This window comes from Periplaneta americana, chromosome 5, assembly GCF_040183065.1.
Source record: "Periplaneta americana isolate PAMFEO1 chromosome 5, P.americana_PAMFEO1_priV1, whole genome shotgun sequence".
In the NCBI taxonomy this organism is placed as follows: domain Eukaryota; kingdom Metazoa; phylum Arthropoda; class Insecta; order Blattodea; family Blattidae; genus Periplaneta; species Periplaneta americana.
Window position 1 is genome coordinate 4,751,606 of NC_091121.1, and position 21,347 is coordinate 4,772,952.

The following is a 21,347-nucleotide window of genomic DNA, read 5'->3' on the forward strand; positions in this document are numbered from 1 at the left end:
CATTTTCTGTATAAATATTATCGTAACTCACTCATTAGTCATTAAACATTACTAAAGTTTACTAATCCCATTCTATTTAATATCTAACACTATAATCTAATACTGTACTGCATATCACTGCACATTATTAATTAATTGGACTAGGAGCCATCTATTAGAAGCCTTGAATTCTGGTTTATTTAATTTCTGCTTTGCAGAACAGATCCAGAAATTCGCTTGTTCTTTGAAAGGTCATGAAGAACTCACTCCACAACAGTCATTTATTTTCACATAAACAGTTGCTTTCTGGTTCCTTTTGTGTCACCAATATTGGCCGCAATCCACTCACTCATTATGATCTTTATTTTTTAAAGTATCACACCTGAGTTTTCCATGACTGTACTTCAATATTATTTCACATAGACTTTGTTTCTAATTTTCCTTTATCTCGATAACTTTTACTTCATCACTTAATGTTAATGCCACATTTTATGCAACCTTTTTTTTTACCTGAAAATCACTACACTTGCGCTCTGTTTAGCTACGACAGTATACGGGTGTGAAGCATTGAAAATCTTTGAAGGGACTCGTCTGCCTAGTCAACAGGGTAATAAAATGTATGACCGACAGGCCAACACATCCTCATACCCTCTAGAATTTTGCAAAGAAAACTTGTTTTTATCTTAGTGACCTACATATTTCGTATACTTTATTTTTTTTCATGGAGTGCAGTTTCAAAGAAAGAACTTTGCCGACAGACCTTCTACTGCCCCCTACTAATTGTCATAAATAAATGTCTTCCTTACTGTGACGGAAATATTGTCTTCTCTTGTTAGTAACCAATCACAACCCTCGTTCAGAAGAATTGACAGGTGCCCGTCAAATCCACGTGGAGGCAGAGTTGCCGCATCTTTTCCCAATTTCAAGAATCCCGTCAGTTTCACTGCATAATTTAGAAGGTCACCAGGATTGTGGCAACTGTGCAATGTTGGGACGAGGGGACAGGATGGAATTGTCAGAGTTGTTTGTATAGGAAGTCATAAAATCTGTAAGTGGGTGTTCAAAGGACCCACCGAACTGCACTACTTGAAATAAAATAAGGTATATATTCCTTGAAATTACACGCTGTTTCCAAATATTATTACAAAATATAGTATGTCCAAAATATTGTTTCCGTTTTGAACAGTAGCAGAGAGTTTCCGTTTCCGCGTTGGACAGTTTCCGTTTTATTCAGGAAAAAATACACATAATACATACAAATTCCGGCGGGACCAATAAATTGTTCCGAAATAGATAGGATTCCGGATTATTCAGGTTCCGATTTGAACAGGTTTCACTGTATTAGATATTTTATAGCCAGCAACTTCACTCGTGGCACTTACTACTGATCTATTGTCCCAGGTGAGGTGTGCTGTGTTTGCGAATGAGTCAGTTTTAAACCATAATTACATTACCCATAAACCATTGTAAAAATGAGTTGTCTGTAACTGCGACTCTTTAAGAGTTACGGTTAAAGAAAGCACTTAAATTTAAGTAAAATACTACACCTACAGGAAAAATAAAGCATTTATAAAGTTACGACTCTGAGGCTTCATATTTCAAGAAAGTAATGAGAAAATTCATACTTAAAAGGCAGCTCTAACGAAATGACAGAACAAAGGTTTCAGACGTATCGTCGCGATGGCAACCTGCGTTCTGATAATTACGCTACTGACAGTCAAAACAGTTCTCTCTGAACAAAATCCGAATTTTACTTTTCCTAAAGACTTCAAGATAGGAGCAGCTACAGCATCTTACCAAATTGAAGGGGCTTGGAACGTAGATGGTGAGTAGAGGAATAACGTAGAATGATCAATCGTAAGTTTATCAAATCTATATACAGGATTATATTATGTTATATGTTATATTATGTCTACAAATGTACATATTTTAGCGAAATGTCTTAATATGATCTACAAGTTCAACATGTCTATTCATGTTAAATTCTCTAGGTATTTCGATTATAATTTCAAGCCTTCAAACAAATTAATGTTTATTCACCGTATGTATCTATATGTTATGTCTCTACATACGTAAGTATGCATGTATGTATGTATGTATGTATGTATGTATGTATGTATGTATGTATGTATGTGTGTATGTGTGTATATTAGCAAAGTGTCATAATATTATCTATAAGTGCAACATGCTATTCATGTTAAATTCTCTATGTTTTTCGAATGTAATTTCAAGGCATTAATCTAATTAATTTATATATGTTACACTCTTACAAGTGTATATTTATTGTATGGTAGTCTGTAAGTTTCAATTTGTTATGATTAATTTAAAATATAACCCTAATATACTATATGTAAAATAGGGTTTATAAATATGGAATAAATACTAATACTACTACTATATACAGGATGTAACAACTTTAATGTTTAGAATTTCTGGAACATGTTCCCTGACACGTTCTACGTTGATTAAACCTAACATACCTATATCCGAAATTGAGAGGTTACGGAGATAACAGAGCTGAAAAAAATAGAACTTCTTGCAGTTCCAAGCATTATACCGTTTATACAAGGCCTATTTTATGGCATTACTAAGTAGAGATACATAAGAAACATTTGAAAAGCAGTGAATGAAGGAAATTTTACTTTTAAGAGAAATTAAATTAAAATTGTTTAGGTTGCTAAGGAAACGAAACAGACAACAGTTTAAAATAACAGTTGTGAGAAAAATAAACCGTATTGTGACTAGTATTTTTATTGAGTTTTGACCATTAAAACATGCCTTTTGTGTACACACATCAGGAATACATCGACATAGTTTATGTGTATGGACTGTGTGATGGCAATGCAACAGCAGCTGTTTTGGCATATCAAGCACGGTTGCCAAATCGTAGGATTCCTAGTGCACAGGTATTTTCACGTGCCTATTGGCAAATTTCAAGAAGTACAGTGTTTGGAATCTTAAGGACATTTTTTTTCAACTTTGCACTGCTTCTTTCATACTCACAAGTAGTTGATATTAAAATGTAATATGGTAATAATAAAAATAATGACATAGACATGTCACTTTCGGAAATTGGTGTTACTTCTTTCAGTATTCAGCGATAAAATTAAACTCAAAAATTTAACTTTGGGGTACAAATACTCCAAACCTATAGAACTTTGGATATAGGCATCTTAGGTTTAATCGATGTAGAACGTGTGAGGGAACATGTTGCAGAAATTCTAAACATTAAAGTTGTTACATCCTGTATATATAATTACGGGAAATTACGTGAAAACGGCTGAACGAATTTTAATAAATGACCCCTCATTTTGAAGTTTGGAACCCAAAGTTTTCAGAAAAATAGTAACTTTCAGTGAAGCGTCAGTTTTTCTACATAATTTTTCTATTTTCCAAAATCCATCTTTCGTCAGTTTTGAGAACTAATTGCATTTCAGCACGGCCGACTTGATGCTCCCTTCACAAATGAAGCACTGCAGATAAATGATGACAAGCGAGCTAAATATATACCTTGTCTTCCATACCTCAGTGAAAAATATGGCATTTCGCTTTACAACTGGGATGTTGCAGCTTACTATTTGGAGCGAGGGGTTGTTTACCAAAATTTACATGTAATATCCTTAAATCCTTTAAAATTCCTTCTTATGAGGTTCAGAAGATTGTAATGGAAATTCTGAAGGCTTCTCTTCAAATTCTACACTAACATCTATATGTTAACACGTAAATTTTGTTTTAATGTACAAACCGAACCATTATTTTGCTCGTTTCATTTCCCTTTATCTTTTATGTTTGTTAATTCCGGATCCAAGTGGTCAACCTCACTTGAGGACGGACGATTTGAAATAAATCTTAATAATAGTATAAAGGAGAAAGGAAGCGAACATTTAAGTCGGCCGTGATTTCACAATAAAACAAAACACACACTAAAATAAACAATAGGCTGTTACACGAAGGCTATGACCTGCAGGATTGCTGACATATTTAATTCGATTGGTTATTAAAAACTTCAAGACTTACTAAAGATAATTTACAGGTCTGATTCTGCGGTGTGTAATTTTTTTAGTACAGCTGTGTATTGGATATTAAAATCTACAAAACTTGAAGTGGTTTGATGACATTATTACAATTAGAAATGACATATTATTATAGTTAATGTCATGATGTGACTATTTTTCGTTAATTATACATATTAATGCTATATTGATTATATGAAAGTGAAACGTTTTGGGGTTATGTAAGTAGATGTAGAGAATATCTTAAATTAGATCTTCATTTCTATAATTTACTGAGTGGCGGCTACATATATAACTACAAAACTTACGTAAGATAATAATATTGTTATTAAAAATCAAAATATATTTTTATAGTCATTAATCAAGTGGTTTGGGTCTTTTTCATATATTTAATGGCGGTGTGATGTAGATATTTATATGAGTCATTCTCTTCGGTAATGGCTCGAGAGAGCGCAAAAATTACAGTTCCTAAGGAAAGACCAAAATGTATTACTTACTGATAAAATAAGAGGCCTACAAAATGTTGTAGTCTCCCGATCATTTCAGCAAGATCTCTTAGCAGGATAAAATTATTTCACCCTCTACATTTCAAGCTCTATATGCAGCAGCTATACCAAGATGCTATATCTATTGTTATAAAGCATAGCAAACCTTACTTTTTATTTTAACTTTTACCTACAATCCACAATGACCTGAAATATCTATTGCTTTACTCCCGCATGAAAAACCCACTGATCGTCCTGACATTGTTACTTGCGTTTTCGCGTTGAAACTCAAAAACTGAAGAAATATCGATACTAGTAGCACTCGTATATCCTCTACCTGGACGAGTTGCTGATCAATAACAGTACGGAGTCCGAAATTCGTAAACAATTCTGTAAGATCTTTCATATGATTACTACTGGGTGTTCATTTCAAAGTGTGTCATGACGTCACTGTTGATGAGTCAGCGATTTGAAGCGAGTTTCAGCTTTTATGTCATAGAAGTTGCCTATTAATCAAGGCGTTCAATCTGAACTTGAGTACGTGTACGGTATAACTTGAACGTCGTAGCAACAGATGGCGGTCTGTACGGTCTGTGTGCTACCATAACCTCTTTCGAACTGTTTTGCGAGGACAAGGATATTTGTTGTCATCGTTTGCGTACGGCAACATTCCACAACACAAATCAAATGCTCCGTGTCCATGTTGACCGTCGAAATTAATGTCAACAAATACGTAAGTAATCGTCTTAACCCTCTCCCCATATCTCGACAGTGAGAAAAAAACTCACTTCAGTACGTGTTTCGAAACAGTTCACATTCCTGCCACTACAGGTGTTACCATACGTATCGGTAAGTACTCTTCAGAATGAACGCCGTACTTGCTAGGCAACTTGTCTGGCAGATAGGTAATACACCTCTGTGGAAGTGTAGGAAGATTGAATTCTCTAGGCTCATCGACTAGCCACATTACGGCATACATCGAGCCATGACACACTTTGAACTGAACACCCAGTAGTACCACAAAAATCTACATTAAAATCAGCTGAGAGAGTTACATTAGTATTAAAAGAGGATTTAAATATACTGCTGAAAGTTCATATAATTTAGACAGATAAGAATATCTCAAAGGCACAATTGCTATTATCAGGTGTTCTATAGATACATAAGCAAAACGCACTAAGATTAACAATCAAACTACCACATACTTCAAATACATTATCAGCAGTCAACTGAGTAAAATGGGTTGTGTTCTTAGTTGAAATATATTCTCTAACAAATATTGCAGAACCCCCATGTTTACCTTTAGTCAACCTACAGTAACATCTATTAAAGAAAATCCTGGAATTTTAATTAAAGACAATTAAGATAAAGCTGGCCAATAATACATGTTGTTTTCAAGTTAGCTTTGTGTTAACCACAATTCCAAGCATGTAAAATGAACGACACGTTGGGCAAGGTTGTAAACTAAATATTAATAATGATTCTGTTTTGTTTTCAAATAAGAGTAAACCATTAACTTCAAAACATATTTAAGTTCTTCAATTGAAACTGTTTACTGGAAATAAACGTGTTGGAATTAAATACGTGTAGTGTACGTGTCCACGTTCTTTTAAGTGCTTCGTCTTTAAGGGGAGAGGATGGTATTTTTTTTTTAAGTTTTTTCCTATTTGGTGTAAAATATTAATGTTTGTATGTAGAGAGCACATAGCTGTGGCAACTCAACTAAATAAAAATATTTTGAAAAAAAAAAAAATATTTGGGGGCCAAAATTTGAAAAATATATATATATATATATATATATATATATATATATATATATATATATATATATACCCAATGCAGGATTGTACTAAAACCGATATATCTAAACCGTTTTTAAAAATAGATTCAAACAGTTATTTGCAATGTATTTGCAAAAGCATTTTCTACAAACTATCTGTTACAGAATTCTGATATTAGTCCCTACGTTTGTAAAATAAACAATTAAAATTTAATAACAATTTTCTGATTTACTTTCTTGCAAACAAACGGACGTATTTTTAAAATGAAATAAATTAACAATAGTCTGTTATAGAAAAAAGTTTCCTAATAGTCTAAAGAATGTTTGTTCTAAATTTCATGCATGTATCTTTAATAGTTCAGAAATTATATCCATTTTTGTCTGGCAATGTAGCAAAAAAAGAAAATGAAGTTACTGTAAACCGATAAAAGCGGGCGTGTGATTTAAAAATCCATAGCGCAGGAAGTTTAAAAATGACGTCTCAACATCCGATAAGGGCACAAATACCCACAAACTCTTATGCAATGCATTCAACACATATCAGAGGGTATTATAAAGATTTTTTTTTTTGGAAAATTTAATTTACTGGAAACAACAATAAAAGTGAGCGAGTGATTTAAAAATCCATAACGCAGGAAGTTTAAAAATGGCGACTCAACATCCGATAAGGGCACAAATATCCATAAAATGTTATGCAATCCATTCCACACCTATCAAAGGGTATTATAAAGAATTTTTTTTTTTTGAAAATTTAATTTACCGGAAACAACAATAAAAGTGGGCGAGTGATTTAAAAATCCATAACGCAGGAAGTTTAAAAATGGCTACTCAACATCCAATAAGGGCACAAATATCCACAAAATGTTATGTCATGCATTCCACACATATCACAGAGTATTTTAAAGATTTTTTTTTTTAATTTACTCATTTTTCACCAAAAAATACCATTCTCTCCCCTTAAGCTCGTTATGCAATGCATTTCACACACATCAAAGGGTATTATAAATTTTTTTTTTTAAATTTAATTTACCGGAAACAACAATAAAATTGAGCGAGTGATTTAAAAATCCATAACGCAGGAAGTTTAAAAATGGCGACTCAACATCTGATAAGGGCACAAATACCCACAAAATGTTATGCAATGCATTCCACACATATCAAAGGGTATTATAAAGATTTTTTTTTTTTTTTTGAAAATTTAATTTACCGGAAACAACAATAAAAGTGGGCAAGTGATTTAAAAATCCATAACGCAGGAAGTTTAAAAATGGCTACTCAACATCCGATTAATGGCACAAATACACACAAAATGTTATGCTGTGCATTCCAGACACATCACAGAGTATTTTAAAGATTTTTTTTTAATTTACTCATTTTTCACCAAAAAATACCATCCTCTCCCCTTAAGCTCGTTAAACATGCTTTCTGAATATGGCAGTAGAACACGGAAAATTATTACATTTGTTACAGGAAAAGGAGTTAGTATTTGGGATAAATTCACACATGACAATCCTGAGAGAATATCGGATAGATCCAATGGGGATGACGCCGCTAAATCGTACTACAAGTACAAGGAAGACATCAAGTCTGTGAAAGACATGGGGGTAAGATCAAAGATTCTCTATCTATTTCATTCTTTCTCAATGTCTTCTCAGCTCAAGTTGCTGGTAAGATGTGATTGGTGATTTATTTAAAAGGCTCATGAACATTATTGCCTATTTCCACCCCTTCCTGTGCAATTTCATTTTTAATTACCTTTAATGTATTTATTTTTTATTGGGTTGTTTTACGACGTTGTATCAACATCTAGGTTATTTAGCGTCTGAATGAAATGAAGGTAATAATGCCGGTGAAATGAGTCCGGGGTCCAGCACCGAAAGTTACCCAGCATTTGCTCGTATTGGGTTGAGGGAAAAACCTGGAAAAAACCTGAACCAGGTAACTTGCCCCGACCGGGATTCGAACCCGGGCCACCTGGTTTCGCAGCCAGACGCGCTGACCGTTACTCCACAGGTGTGGACTTTAATGTATTTCATAGATCTTACATGGGCATTGAAGGTTCAAGATGTGAAACGAGTAAAACTTAAACAAGATTACAATTTTTTGGCGAGATGAAGTGAGCTGAGGCCGAGGATTCGCCATAGATTACCTGACATTTGTCTTATGGTTGCGGAAAACCTCGGAAAAATCAAATTAGTACTTTTGACCATTTCACAACTCCTATTCATTAAACATTCTGGAGCATAAATTAAATTAAATTTGTCTCTTCAACATTCAAGACGTATGAGTATACATTTTCACAAAAGCTATGAATTTAAAATAATAATATTTAACGATGTATTTTAAACAAAATTGGTTAAATAGTAACAGGAATGGAAACTTTATTCTATTTTTTTTTTTTTGTAATTTTTCAGATGGATTTCTACAGATTCTCTATCTCTTGGCCTAGAATAATGCCAGATGGATTACCCAACAATATAAACAAAAAGGGAATAGACTACTACAACGACGTCATAAATGAAGTGCTCAAGAACGACTTATTCCCTCTGGTAACTAAATATTACAGCAATAAGAACAATAATTTTGAAAACATTAACAGAATTTTTTATAATTACCAACAAAGCTCAGGACTCTGTTAAATGGATACATCACTTGTATTGTTTACGGACAGAGGCAGAAGACTATATGTCCTGGTTATAAGCACAAAGACAGCATCAGGCGAAATCCAAGTATAAATTAATTAACAGTAAAATACCGCATTTCTTGGGTGATATTTTTCACTTAACCGCATTTTTGCAACAAATCTCTAAGGATATATCCTTGAACTGAAAGCAAAATATATTTATTAAGTATTTCAAAATGTGAATGAATTCCTCTAATTTTGGGATTTAACAATATTACTCACGTACTTATATTTTCTTAAGGTATATGTACACCTTTACATACAAAAAATTTTGTTTTCTATAATTTTGCTCTGTAAAATTTTTATACAATTGAGAATGGTACCAGAGAGAGGATGAAGTGAACAGATCCCTTGAAATTATGTCTAAATTGTATATAAAAATTATTTTGTTTATAATTTGGACATACAACTTGAAACATGATAGCTCATGCAGTTTTGAAGATGGGGCCACAGTTTTTTCACTGTTTTATAGCTAAAAATATTCTTTAGTGACTGACATTGAGCTATTTTTTATTTTCATTTACATTAATTAAATATTACCATATATGTAATTTATACTAATATTTTATGTTGCATATATCATGTAAAAATCCATAGATAATTATTAACTATATTAATGTTATTTTACTAGGGGACATATCAAGCTTCAAAATGACACCAATATCTTCTTGGTATCACCATATTTGACTGATATATCATGTTAAAAGAATTAAATATTCTAAAATTACTATTTACAGGAAATGAACCACAAACTTTCAGAGCCTAGAAGACTGCATCATCATATGTCACCCCTTAAGCAGCTTCATGTCGGTCCAGTTTCAGCTTCTTTCTGCCTCTCAAATACCTCCGCCTTGTTTTAACTTCAGGTGTTGAATGTTTTTTTTGGCATTTTTGTCCTTATTTTCCATTGATGCAACAAATCCTGCGATGGTGCTTGTCCCAGGGTTTATCCTCATCCTCCTCAGAATTTTAATTTCTCCTTTTGGACTCTTATTAAAATGACGTACAACATTATTGACACACAAATTTACAGTTTTATGAGTAACAGTAAAAGATTATAAATTACTTCATTATGTAAAAACGTGTTTTCAATCTAATGATGATGCCTGGATATCTATGCATCTATTTTGGGACTAGAAAGAAGTTTATTTTACAAGCAATGCTGGACGAGGGGATTGACTGCTACGAGGATCACTCCAAAAATAATCCACAATTTTTATTTAAGAATTATATTTTTAGCCTACAGCTTTGCTATTTTCATAGAATGTAGATACGCCCTTCAGGAACAATACGTCACTTTTCCACATAATCCCCGCACCTTTCAACTGCCTTACGCCACCTTAGAATGAGGGCCTGTATACCTGCACGATAAAAGTCTGAACCAACACGTCTGAGCTAGTCTCTGGCGCCACTCACGGGAACGACTTAAATTAAATTTGAATACAAGAGGGAAGGATGTATCTATGACCTCCATAAATTGATAAGGTTTAGAATAAGAAACAAATTTAAAAAAATGTTGTGCATTACTTTTGGAGTGATCTTCGTAGAAGTGACCGTGGCTGATGACGCAGAATTTTTGGAAAATGGGTTGTTAATGTTATGTTTTTATTTAACGACGCTCGCAACTGCAGAGGTTATATCAGCGTCGCCGGATGTGCCGGAATTTTGTCCCGCAGGAGTTCTTTTACATGCCAGTAAATCTACTGACATGAGCCTGTCGCATTTAAGCACACTTAAATGCCATCGACCTGGCCCGGGATCGAACCCGCAACCTTGGGCATAGAAGGCCAGCGCTATACCAACTCGCCAACCAGGTCGACTTGGAAATGGGACTTATCTGAAAAACCATAAGGCACAAATCGGAAATTCTAATATCAAATTAAAGGAGAGAAAATTCTCTATTAAAATAGTTGTATTTCGAAAATTCTAATTTTTCATCATTTTTTGCGTTTTGTGGGTGTACATATACCTTAACCAAATGACATGAAAGTCTCTTAAATCTCTCTTCATTTCTTATTCAGGTAACAATGTTTCATTGGGATCTTCCGCAGTATTTGCAAGATCTTGGAGGGTGGCTCAATGAAGAAATTGTTGTATATTTCGAAGCTTATGCAAAGGTGCTCTACGAATGTTATGGTGACAGAGTAAGTAAGATTAATTGTGTATAGAGAGGTTGGAGTTTAGAAAATACCAGGAGTATTATAGGCGTCTTCTTACAAGCAACATTCTCAGATAAAAAAATATATAATTTTTTTCTTTTACCATGTTAATAATGCCCATAGACTACAGCGTGTTCACAATATCTGCGTTCGTTTCGATTGTAACATTAGAAAATTCGATCATGTAACACTGTCACTAGAATTGTTGTCTTGGAGTCCACTTAAAGAAAGAAGATTCTTCAACTCTCTCTTAATACTATTTAAAATCATCCTCACCTCCACACCCTCTTACCTAGCATCTCGTTTTGTTTACCTTTCACTACCTCGAACCCGGAACATGTACCTTTTCTCTATTCCTCTGCACAGAATATCCTTCTACTCATCATCTTTCAGCATATCCAATCCACGCCTCTCGAATTCTCTCCCTGACCATGTCAGAGACTGTCGGACAACATCAAAATTCAAATTTAAATTAAAAAATCACATTCTAGTTCATGGAATTGCTTGTTGAACAGATGTCAGGTTGCGCAACTTCGGCTTAACCCATGACATATAGTAAATATTGTAACTATGCTGTTGTAAAATTGACAATTAATATGTAACGTATTTATTATTATTATTATTATTATTATTATTATTATTATCAGTTATCACTATCATCATTGCTATCTCTGTTTTCTTTCTTTTTTTTTTCTTGTATTAGCTCGATGAGAGCTCTATAGTGTTCTTTTGACCCTGTTGACCCTCTATAGGGCTTTAATTCAATATATATTATTTTCATCAGTATTTGTATTTCTTTTTTTGTATTTATATGTGCTATCTGATAGGATGGAAGAGAAGGCCTTATGGCCTCAATCCTGTCAGATTAAATAAATATATAAATAATAAATAAAAAATAATAATGTCAAAACAAGAACTTATACAAATTTTGACCACTCGAGCGTAATTACGAGGGCCGTTCAGAAAGTAAGATTCCCTGGAGCCGTTTACAGAAACACAATTTCATGGAAAGATTACAGCAACTGTTGAGTTATTTTCCAAAATATTCCCCATCGGAACAGACATTTATCATACCGTTGGATCAAATTTTGTATCCCTGTGTCGTAGAAGTCTGCCGCCTGGGATTGGAACCAGTGTGTGACGGTCGTTTGCACCTCTCTGTTGATTCCACGGTATGACAAATGTCTCAATTCCAGTGGGGGATATGTTGGAAAATAACTCAATTGCTGTATCTGTTCCAATAAATTTTTCCTATGAAATTGTGTTCTATTTCTGTAAACAGTCGCAAGCGAACTTAATTTTAAGTTCAGCCTCAGAGAGAAAGGAAAATTTAAAACTTGTGTATTTAAAACGATCACCAACTCTATGCAATGCTTTCATAAACTGATGAAGTCACCACCATTAGACCGATTTGAAATAACCTGATAATGTTTACACACAAATTTCACTTCAAAATTATTATCGTATGACTGTAATGCTTCTGTGTACTTCTAGACAACTCGAGAAGAATCGATTGTTTCAGAGTCGATCGTGTTCAATCACTTTACGATAGATTATATCGATTGCAGTATAAGATTACGAGCGAAATTTAAATATAGCGCACTTCAGGAATTGCATAAACACTGTGGGTGTTTAGCGAAAACGGATTTCATTTTTGCAGAGAGCATGAAAAAGTCATTCAAAATTATCTTCGTCATGTAAGGCGCCAAAACTTGGCAACCATGTGCTAGCTTCATAATTAGATCTCCCCTACCACAAGACAAAATCCAAGCTTTTAAATACTTTACCATGGCCTGTCATAATCTCTAATGGTCGAATATATTATGTTACTGCTAGCAACACTGTTTAACACTAGCAAGTACACTATCTACCAAAAAGTAATTGGGCACTGTTTTTGCCCCTTTAGAGCCTCGTGGTACCACCTCTTGTTGCTATAACAGCAGCCACCCTGTCAGGCATGCTCTCCACTAGTTTGTGTAGGATATCCACTGGAATGCGTCGCCATTCCTCTTGCAATATGGCACTCAGTTGGTCAATGCATCTCCCGAGCCGGCCCAGTTCGTCCCAAAGGTGCTCAATGGGATTGAGATCGGGACTCCGTGCAGGCCAGTCCAACCGGTGAACTTTATTGTCTGCATACCACTGCATAGTAGCCGCCGAAACATGGGGCCAACTTCCATTGTCCAACTGAGTGCCATGTTGCAAGAGGAATGGCGATGCATTCCAGTGGATATCCTACACAAACTAGTGGAGAACATGCCTGACAGGGTGGCTGCTGTTACAGCAACAAGAGGTGGTACCACGAGGTTCTGAAGAGGCAAGACAGTGCCCGATTACTTTTTGGTAGATAGTGTATTTTATATAGCTCACCACCGCTAAACACAGAATGTCAACAAACAATCGCATTTTTGCAACTGCCACATAATTAGCTTCTTGATCTTCTTCTTCTTCTTCTTCTTCTTCTTCTTCTTCAAGGTTTAGGCCTTTCGGCCTGTTCCACCTCCATTAAAATTGATCTCGCCAACGTTTTACTGGTCTTCCTAATGATCTCCTTCCTGATAGATTATAATCCATGGCTGCTCTCGTTATACTTGTTGTTGGCATTCTATTTACATGTTCTTTCCAATTATGTTGATGTTCTTTAATAAGTTGAATTATACTATCTATTTTTAGTTCTTTTCTAATATCTTCATTTCTTTTTTTGTCCAGTAGTGTATAACCCGCAACATATCTAAGAAATTTCATTTCACCTGCTTCAATTCTTCTTTCTTCGTTTTTCTTTAGAACCCAAGATTCGCAGCCGTATACAAGGGACGGAATTGCCATTACTTTGTAATATTTGATTAATGTTTCCTTTCTCACTTTCTTTGCCAGTGTTCTACGTATTGTTCCACAGAAATAGTTGAATTTATTTAATTTTTCCTCGATTTCACATTTTTTGCCATATGTTATTGAACAACATAAGTATGTAAAAGTGTTGATTTGTTCTACTATTTTGTTTTCTATAACTAATTTCACTCTTATTGGTTGAGATCCAATAAATGCCATTTCTTTTGTTTTATTGGTCGATATTTTCATATTAAAACTTGATGCAATTCGATCTAATTTGAAGACTGCCTGTTTTAAAGCATTTTCACTCTCGCTAATGACCAATTGATCATCAGCAAATAAAATTGTAGTACAATTTATGTCATTTAATTTAAAATCTAATGATATTTCATTCAGCCATATTCGTATGACTTCGTCCATGTATGAATTAAAAAGTGTCGGTGACAAAGGACATCCTTGACGGACTCCTTGATTTATTTCTGCCATTTTATTATTACGGGATGTTTTCAATTGTATTGTGTTATTTAGATATAAACACTGCATCACTCTTATTAAGTTGGATGGAATTCCTGTATTTTCTAATATTTTCCACAAAATGCTTCTGTCAACTCTATCGAATGCTTTTTCATAGTCCATAAATGCAAAAAATGTAGGTAAATTAAACTCTTTTCTCTTTTCAATCAATTTGGATATGGTGAATATACAGTCTGTACAAGTTCTACCCTTCCTAAATCCATACTGAAACTCTTCTATTAGCGCTTCCATTATTGGTCTCAGTCTACTGGGTGTTCATTTCAAAGTGTGTCATGACGTCACTGTTGTTGGGTCACCGATTTGAAGCGAGTTTCAGTTTATATGTTAGAGAAGTTGCCTATTATTTAAGGCGTTCTTCAATATGAACTTGAGAACGTGTACGGTATAACTTGAACGTCGTAGCAACAGATGGCGGCAAGTCGTACGCAGGGTATTTGTTATCATCGGTTGCGTACGGTAACATTCCACAACACAAATCAAATGCTCCGTGTCTATGTTGACCGTCGAAATTAATGTCAACAAATACGTAAGTAATCTTCTTAACCCTCTCCCCATATCCCGACAGTACGTATTTCCAAACAGTTCACATTCCTGCCACTACCGGCGTTACCGTACGTATCGGCACGTACTCTTCAGAATGAACGCCGTACTTGCTAGCCAACTTCTCTGCCTCTTAGATTATACACCTGAGCTGCGGAAGTGTAGGAAGATTGAATTCTCTAGGCTCATCAGCTAGCCACATGACGGCATACAGCGAGCCAAGACACATTTTGAACTGAACACCCAGTATTATTAATTATTTTTACATATAGTTTATAGAAGGAGTTTAAAATGCAAATACCTCTATAATTTTTAGGATCTGATCTATCTCCCTTTTTAAAAACTGAACTTATTTGAGTTTTGCAATTCTTCCTGGGTTATGGGGTCAATATTTTGTTGTGGTTCTGCTAAAATAAATTATTTACTTTCTCTACTAGTCCATAGTTCTTTAAAATAGTTTAGCCATTTCTGTTCTTCAATTGGATTAATATTCAGTGTGTCTTTTTCTTCTTTGTTTAAATGTTTCATTATCTTATATGCACAGTTTTTTCTACCATGATTGTCATTTTCTATTCCACTGATGTATTTTTTTCCCGCTATCTCTTTTAATTTGTCTTACACTTCTTTTAACCAATGCTGATCTTTTTTTTGTATTCGATCTTTAGCTCTACATTATCCGGGGAGTTTATCATTTTTAGCTTCTTGATAATAACACAGTCTACTATACAGTATACAGTCGCGAAGCTTGAGGTGATTTTTTGCAAATCTCGTGATAAAGCGCTCCAAGCGATTAGCAACTAGAAACAATAGACTGTCCACGGTCGACTTTGGACTGTGTCGTATTTCCAACGAGTGCTAGCTCGTTGCGTATTTCACATTGATGCTTGTGAAATGTTCGATATTGGTTGTAATGAAAATGTTAATGGCTAAAATACAATAATTGGAATAATAATATTTTACTAGAGACGTAGAAAAATTAAGTTTGTTTTAATGAAATTGATCACGTTTTATTTTCAATTCTGGTGGGATTATTATTGCTCAAGCCTACTTTTTTTTCAAAGGATATGTTTTTAATTATAGCTGTTAATTTTGTTGTTATTTTCATTTGTTACTTTACTAGAGACGTAGAAAAAGTCTGTTACAATAAAATTTATTGATCACGTTTTATTTCCAATTCTGGTGTGATTATTATTGCTTAACCTCATCCCACTTTGTTAACTACGTAAGCCTACACTACAAGTACCGGTACACGTAAGTTACTCCATTAATTCATATTTCCATTATTATTGTTGTAAAGGGAAATGCAAATTAATATTTATTGGTTTCATAGTTAATTATCGCTATAATCTTGAATGAGTGAAGCGATTATAGTAAATTTCAGTTCGTTTTGCACAAACAAAAATAATATTAACCTATTTCTTGCAGGTATCTTCGAGTTTATGGTGGAATTTAATATTGTGACAGCGACGTGAGATTCAAACTCACGACCAGCGTCCCGCAAGAGAGAAGATCGCGCGGAGCACTTTGGGATGGCGCGCGGCGGAGAGGGGAAAGGGCCAACGCGGCGAGAGAGTGGAGAGAGAGTGCGCGCGCATCTGGTGCTGGTAGAGAGGAGAGGGCTCTGGATTTTTCTGGAGTGCCATCTCTAGAGACGCGTGGAACTTTCGAGGCTACGTCGCTGTGGTTATAAATTAAGGACGCGAAGGAACGACAGCAGTTTTCAGTTGATTAGTCAGCCAGTCAGTGAGAAAGCAAGAGCAAGCAAGCCAGTCTTGTGTACCGGAGTTCGACTCGAGTGTGCGTCCGCAACTGTATCAGCATCCGAAGGCCTGAGTTCGAGTGCAGTGGACCGCAGTTGGAGGGACCTGAGTTCGAGTACAGTGAACTGTCTCTGAAGGTCTGTGGTTCGAGATACTGTGAACTCGAGTGACTGAGATAGAAGAACTGTGAACTGAGAACTGATAGTTCTGATTTGTAAATAGTGCTTTGTAAATATTAGTTAAGATTAACAGTTCATTGTTGTTCGTACTAGTCCAAGTAAATTGGCATTGTCGTCGGTGGAGTGCTATAACGAATACTGTGTTAAGTGAAAATCCAATTGTTGACGAGAGCGTTTAAGGCGAATTGTAGAAAGGAATTATTGTTGTGGCGAATAAATTACATTGTTTTACTAATAAAATTCACAATATACTTCATTAAAATAATAAATTAACTTTATGCATTTAATATTTCAATAATGGAAGCAAGATGTTAATTTTTCCAAAAGAACACGACAACGAAAGTGTAACGTATTTTCTCGTCTGGTAGGAGAGAGATCTGTGATGATGAGGCGATATAGTAGCGATCCTAGTGGTGGGCAACTACCCATGTTTGCATTTTAACTACATAATGAGCTTCGCGATTGTATATAGTAGACTGTGATACTAATTTGATTTCAGCATTTTCTTAATTCTCACAGAAAGTGAAGTCAATCGTATAATTCTTTGATGCAGTGTTTTGTATGGTGGCTGTTACAGGTGAAGTGGTGGCTGACGCTGAATGAACCAGGCTCGGCTGTTATGGGATACGAGACGGATATGTTAGCTCCTGGTATCAACGCTTCGGGCATTGGATATTATTTAGCAGCCCACAACATGCTCAAAGCGCATGCGCGGGCCTTCCGCTTGTATCAACGAAAGTACCGTGACAAACAGAACGGTATGAAACATAATTATCTATTCTCCTGCATATGAGAACCAACCGCTGGGGCGTTGCACAGGGACATCATTTTATTTTTACTAACATTTTTAATATTAACCTGGCTATACCTTTTGCTAACCCTTCCCACGACTGGAGTTCGACGATACTGCGTAAAATAAAAACAAATCACTTTACTAGGTATAGGAGGGAAGAAAAGTAGTTAATTCATTTACGTAAACTAGGAAATATCGCAATTTCGAGTTTGATAATTTTCATTAAGTTTTTGTGTAATCAAAATACAGTACAGTAAGGTAATTCGGGGGAAGATGCCAGTTGGGGTAAGACGCAACTTTCTTTGCAGTTCTTTTATGTGTCAGCAATTGACAGCGCGGATCCTCTAGTTTGAAGAGTGTTGACGGGGTGGACACGTAGCGTGTGCATTTGTCTTGCTTTATCGCCTTTCATCGCCGTTATTTTGGATCTTGTGAGCATATAGTCTGGTTAGTACTTACTTACTTACTTACAAATGCCTTTAAGGAACCCGAAGGTTCATTGCCGCCCTCACATAAGCCCGCCAGCGGTCCCTATCCTGTGCAAGATTAATCCAGTCTCTATCATCATACCCCACCTCCCTCAGATCCATTTTAATATTATCCTCCCATCTACGTCTCGGCCTCCCTAAAGGTCTTTTTCCCTCCGGTCTCCCAACTAACACTCTATATGCATTTCTGGATTCGCCCATACGTGCTACATGCCCTGCCCATCTCAAACGTCTGGATTTAATGTTCCTAATTATGTCAGGTGAAGAATACAATGCGTGCAGTTCTGTGTTGTGTAACTTTCTCCATTCTCCTGTAACTTCATCCCGCTTAGCCCCAAATATTTTCCTTAGCACTTATTCTCAAACACCCTGAACCTATGTTCCTCTCTCAGAGTGAGAGTCCAAGTTTCACAACCATACAGAAGAACCGGTAATATAACTGTTTTATAAATTCTAACTTTCAGATTTTTCGACAACAGACTGGATGATAAGAGCTTCTCAACCGAATAATAACACGCATTTCCCATATTTATTCTGCGTTTAATTTCCTCCCGAGTGTCATTTATATTTGTTACTGTTGCTCCAAGATATTTGAATTTTTCCACCTCTTCGAAGGATAAATCTCCAATTTTTATATTTCCATTTCGTACAATATTCTGGTCACGAGACATAATCATATACTTTGTCTTTTTCGGCATTTACTTCCAAACCGATCGCTCTACTTGCTTCAAGTAAAATTTCCGTGTTTTCCCTAATCGTTTGTGTATTTTCTCCTAACATATTCACGTCATCCACATAGACAAGAAGCTGATGTAACCCGTTCAATTCCAAACCCTGCCTGTTATCCTGAACTTTCCTAATGGCATATTCTAGAGCGAAGTTAAAAAGTAAAGGTGATAGTGCATCTCCTTTCTTTAGCCCGCAGTGAATTGGAAAAGCATCAGATAGAAACTGACCTATACGGACTCTGCTGTATGTTTCACTGAGACACATTTTAATTAATCGAACTAGTTTCTTGGGAATACCAAATTCAATAAGAATAAATCTGGTTAGTACACACTTTACAATATTTCGTTGCTTATATTTAAGGTTCATAGACTGATGTTTTATTTTAAATGGAATATCTGCTATAGACGTGAGTTGTGCATTTTGTTACGCACACTAGACATACAGCTACGGTAACAACCTTGCGGCAGTAGGCAATTAAGTGTGAGTGGCGTCTTCCCCCTGTAACTGGGGGAAGACGCAACATGGTTAAGAAATACATTATTTAACCCGTAAATTATGTTTTGGGAAGGTTATTATTTGATAATATTATAAATTATATTATTTTACATGTTCTCTGACACTTTACAAAAGTTATCAATTATTAAAAATATATTCACATTTCATTTTTATGCAGACGATGACTTGAGACTAGAAAATAAAAACAGATTGGACATCTTACTCAAAACAAAATTTAATTCTAGCTACTGAAGATTTAAAGTATGGACAAAAATCGTCATGCGCTGCAGCGAAGGTGTGTGGCATTCCATACCGAACTCTCAAATGACGAATGGAATCTTCAAACATTACTACAAGAAATCCTTGCACGAAGATTGGAGTGGTGATAATTTGCAGTGTATGTAATGTGGTGCAGGCTCGTACTAACATTCAGAATTGTGTCCTAATTAATCAATTTTTGCAAAATAATCATGAAACAAGTTTATAATTAAATTCATAGATGTTTCTCTGTAGTTGTAATAAAATACACATAAAATATTACAATGTTTATTTTATGTATGCCATTTTCTCTGTTGTTGCATCTTACCCCATACCGAGTGGCATCTTCCCCGTATATATGGGGGAAGATGCCACCCTGACGCGAGTTCTTTTAACATGAAAAATTGTTAACAATATACGCACTTGCAAAGGAACCAATCATTATACACAGCAAATTATAATTTAAAAATACGATAAATTTGTTTGTATTGGCTTATCACTTCAGGTTTGAGTTGTATAGCCAAGAAATACCTTAGTTGTGGCGTCTTCCCCCGAATTACCTTATTAACAATAAGTGTTTTTACTCACGAACTGAGTTATCCATGCGAACGTATTCATTCTGCAGTGTATATTATACTGTCTACAGTACATTAGCGTACAATATAGAGAATGAAGTTAAATTGTAAAATAATCATAATATGGATATTTAAACACATTATTGAAAATGGTGACCGTTCATTTCGATACAGGGTTCAGTCCTTTTGTACATATTATCGCACTATAGACTATTGTATCTAATTCCAATTACCAGTTTCGTCCTTCGTATTAATAACTCATGTTGAAATAATTCTGTACCTACTCTGTAAAAACGTACCTTACGTACTGTAAATTCAATCTTCACTTCTGTCCGATCCGAAAAAATAAAATTACTCAGACATGCTATCTACTGTCCGTCCAAGTAGTTATGTCGTAGGATCGTAGAAAGGGGGGAAATCACTTGACAATTAATTATTTAACGAGGCACTTTTACTTAAGTTATTTTAAACAGTTGCATAATATTACGTAGACGTCCAATTCCTAACAGAAATTAATGTTTTCAGAAAAGACTAAGACAGCCCAGCCACTAGCCTTTTCAGCGGCGTGAGCAGAAGCAGGTGGGGAAAATCGAGATGCGACGTAGGCAAAGGACGACAGCACCTGTGCGAAAATATGATTCAATATTGAAAGCTGTTTCGTCACTAGAAAACGCGAACATATTTCTGGAACGTACTATACTCACTACTGCTTGACTGCATGTACGCGGCCTTGGTTGTGTTCGAAGTTTACTAGTAGGAGGGGTGGGAGTGAAGTACATTCAAAAACTCAGGTACAATAAAAATTGAAGTAAAAATAAAATGATGTCCCTGTAATATAGATGGCTTGTGCGAAAAAGTGACTTTTCGTGTCAGAGAGAGACGGCGATACCGGAGCCAGAAGGAGGGAGAAATCAGTTTCCGGCTGTGTTAAATATTTTTATCACGTTGTAGCTCCTAAGACGATCAATCAATCCCGCTGTAATTTTTATGATTAATAGGTGAATGTCTGGGGAAAGCATAGAAAAAATTCGGAATCAAAATCTTTTTTAGAAACAGAGAGAAAAAAAT

At 35.2% G+C, this 21,347-nt stretch overlaps 1 protein-coding gene across 1 annotated transcript in view; it reads left to right on the top strand.

Annotated features, from left to right (window-relative positions):
• Nucleotides 1-1,651: 1,651 nt before the first annotated feature.
• LOC138699427 (myrosinase 1-like) overlaps nucleotides 1,652-21,347 on the top strand; it is a 57,172-nt gene continuing 37,476 nt past the window's right edge. Inside the window, exons 1-5 of the mRNA XM_069825286.1 lie at nucleotides 1,652-1,804; nucleotides 7,728-7,861; nucleotides 8,672-8,806; nucleotides 10,962-11,084; nucleotides 17,519-17,699. Of these exons, the coding sequence (XP_069681387.1) occupies nucleotides 1,660-1,804; nucleotides 7,728-7,861; nucleotides 8,672-8,806; nucleotides 10,962-11,084; nucleotides 17,519-17,699 (718 nt within the window). The 5' untranslated portion in view covers nucleotides 1,652-1,659. The remainder of the gene's footprint in view (nucleotides 1,805-7,727; nucleotides 7,862-8,671; nucleotides 8,807-10,961; nucleotides 11,085-17,518; nucleotides 17,700-21,347) is intronic.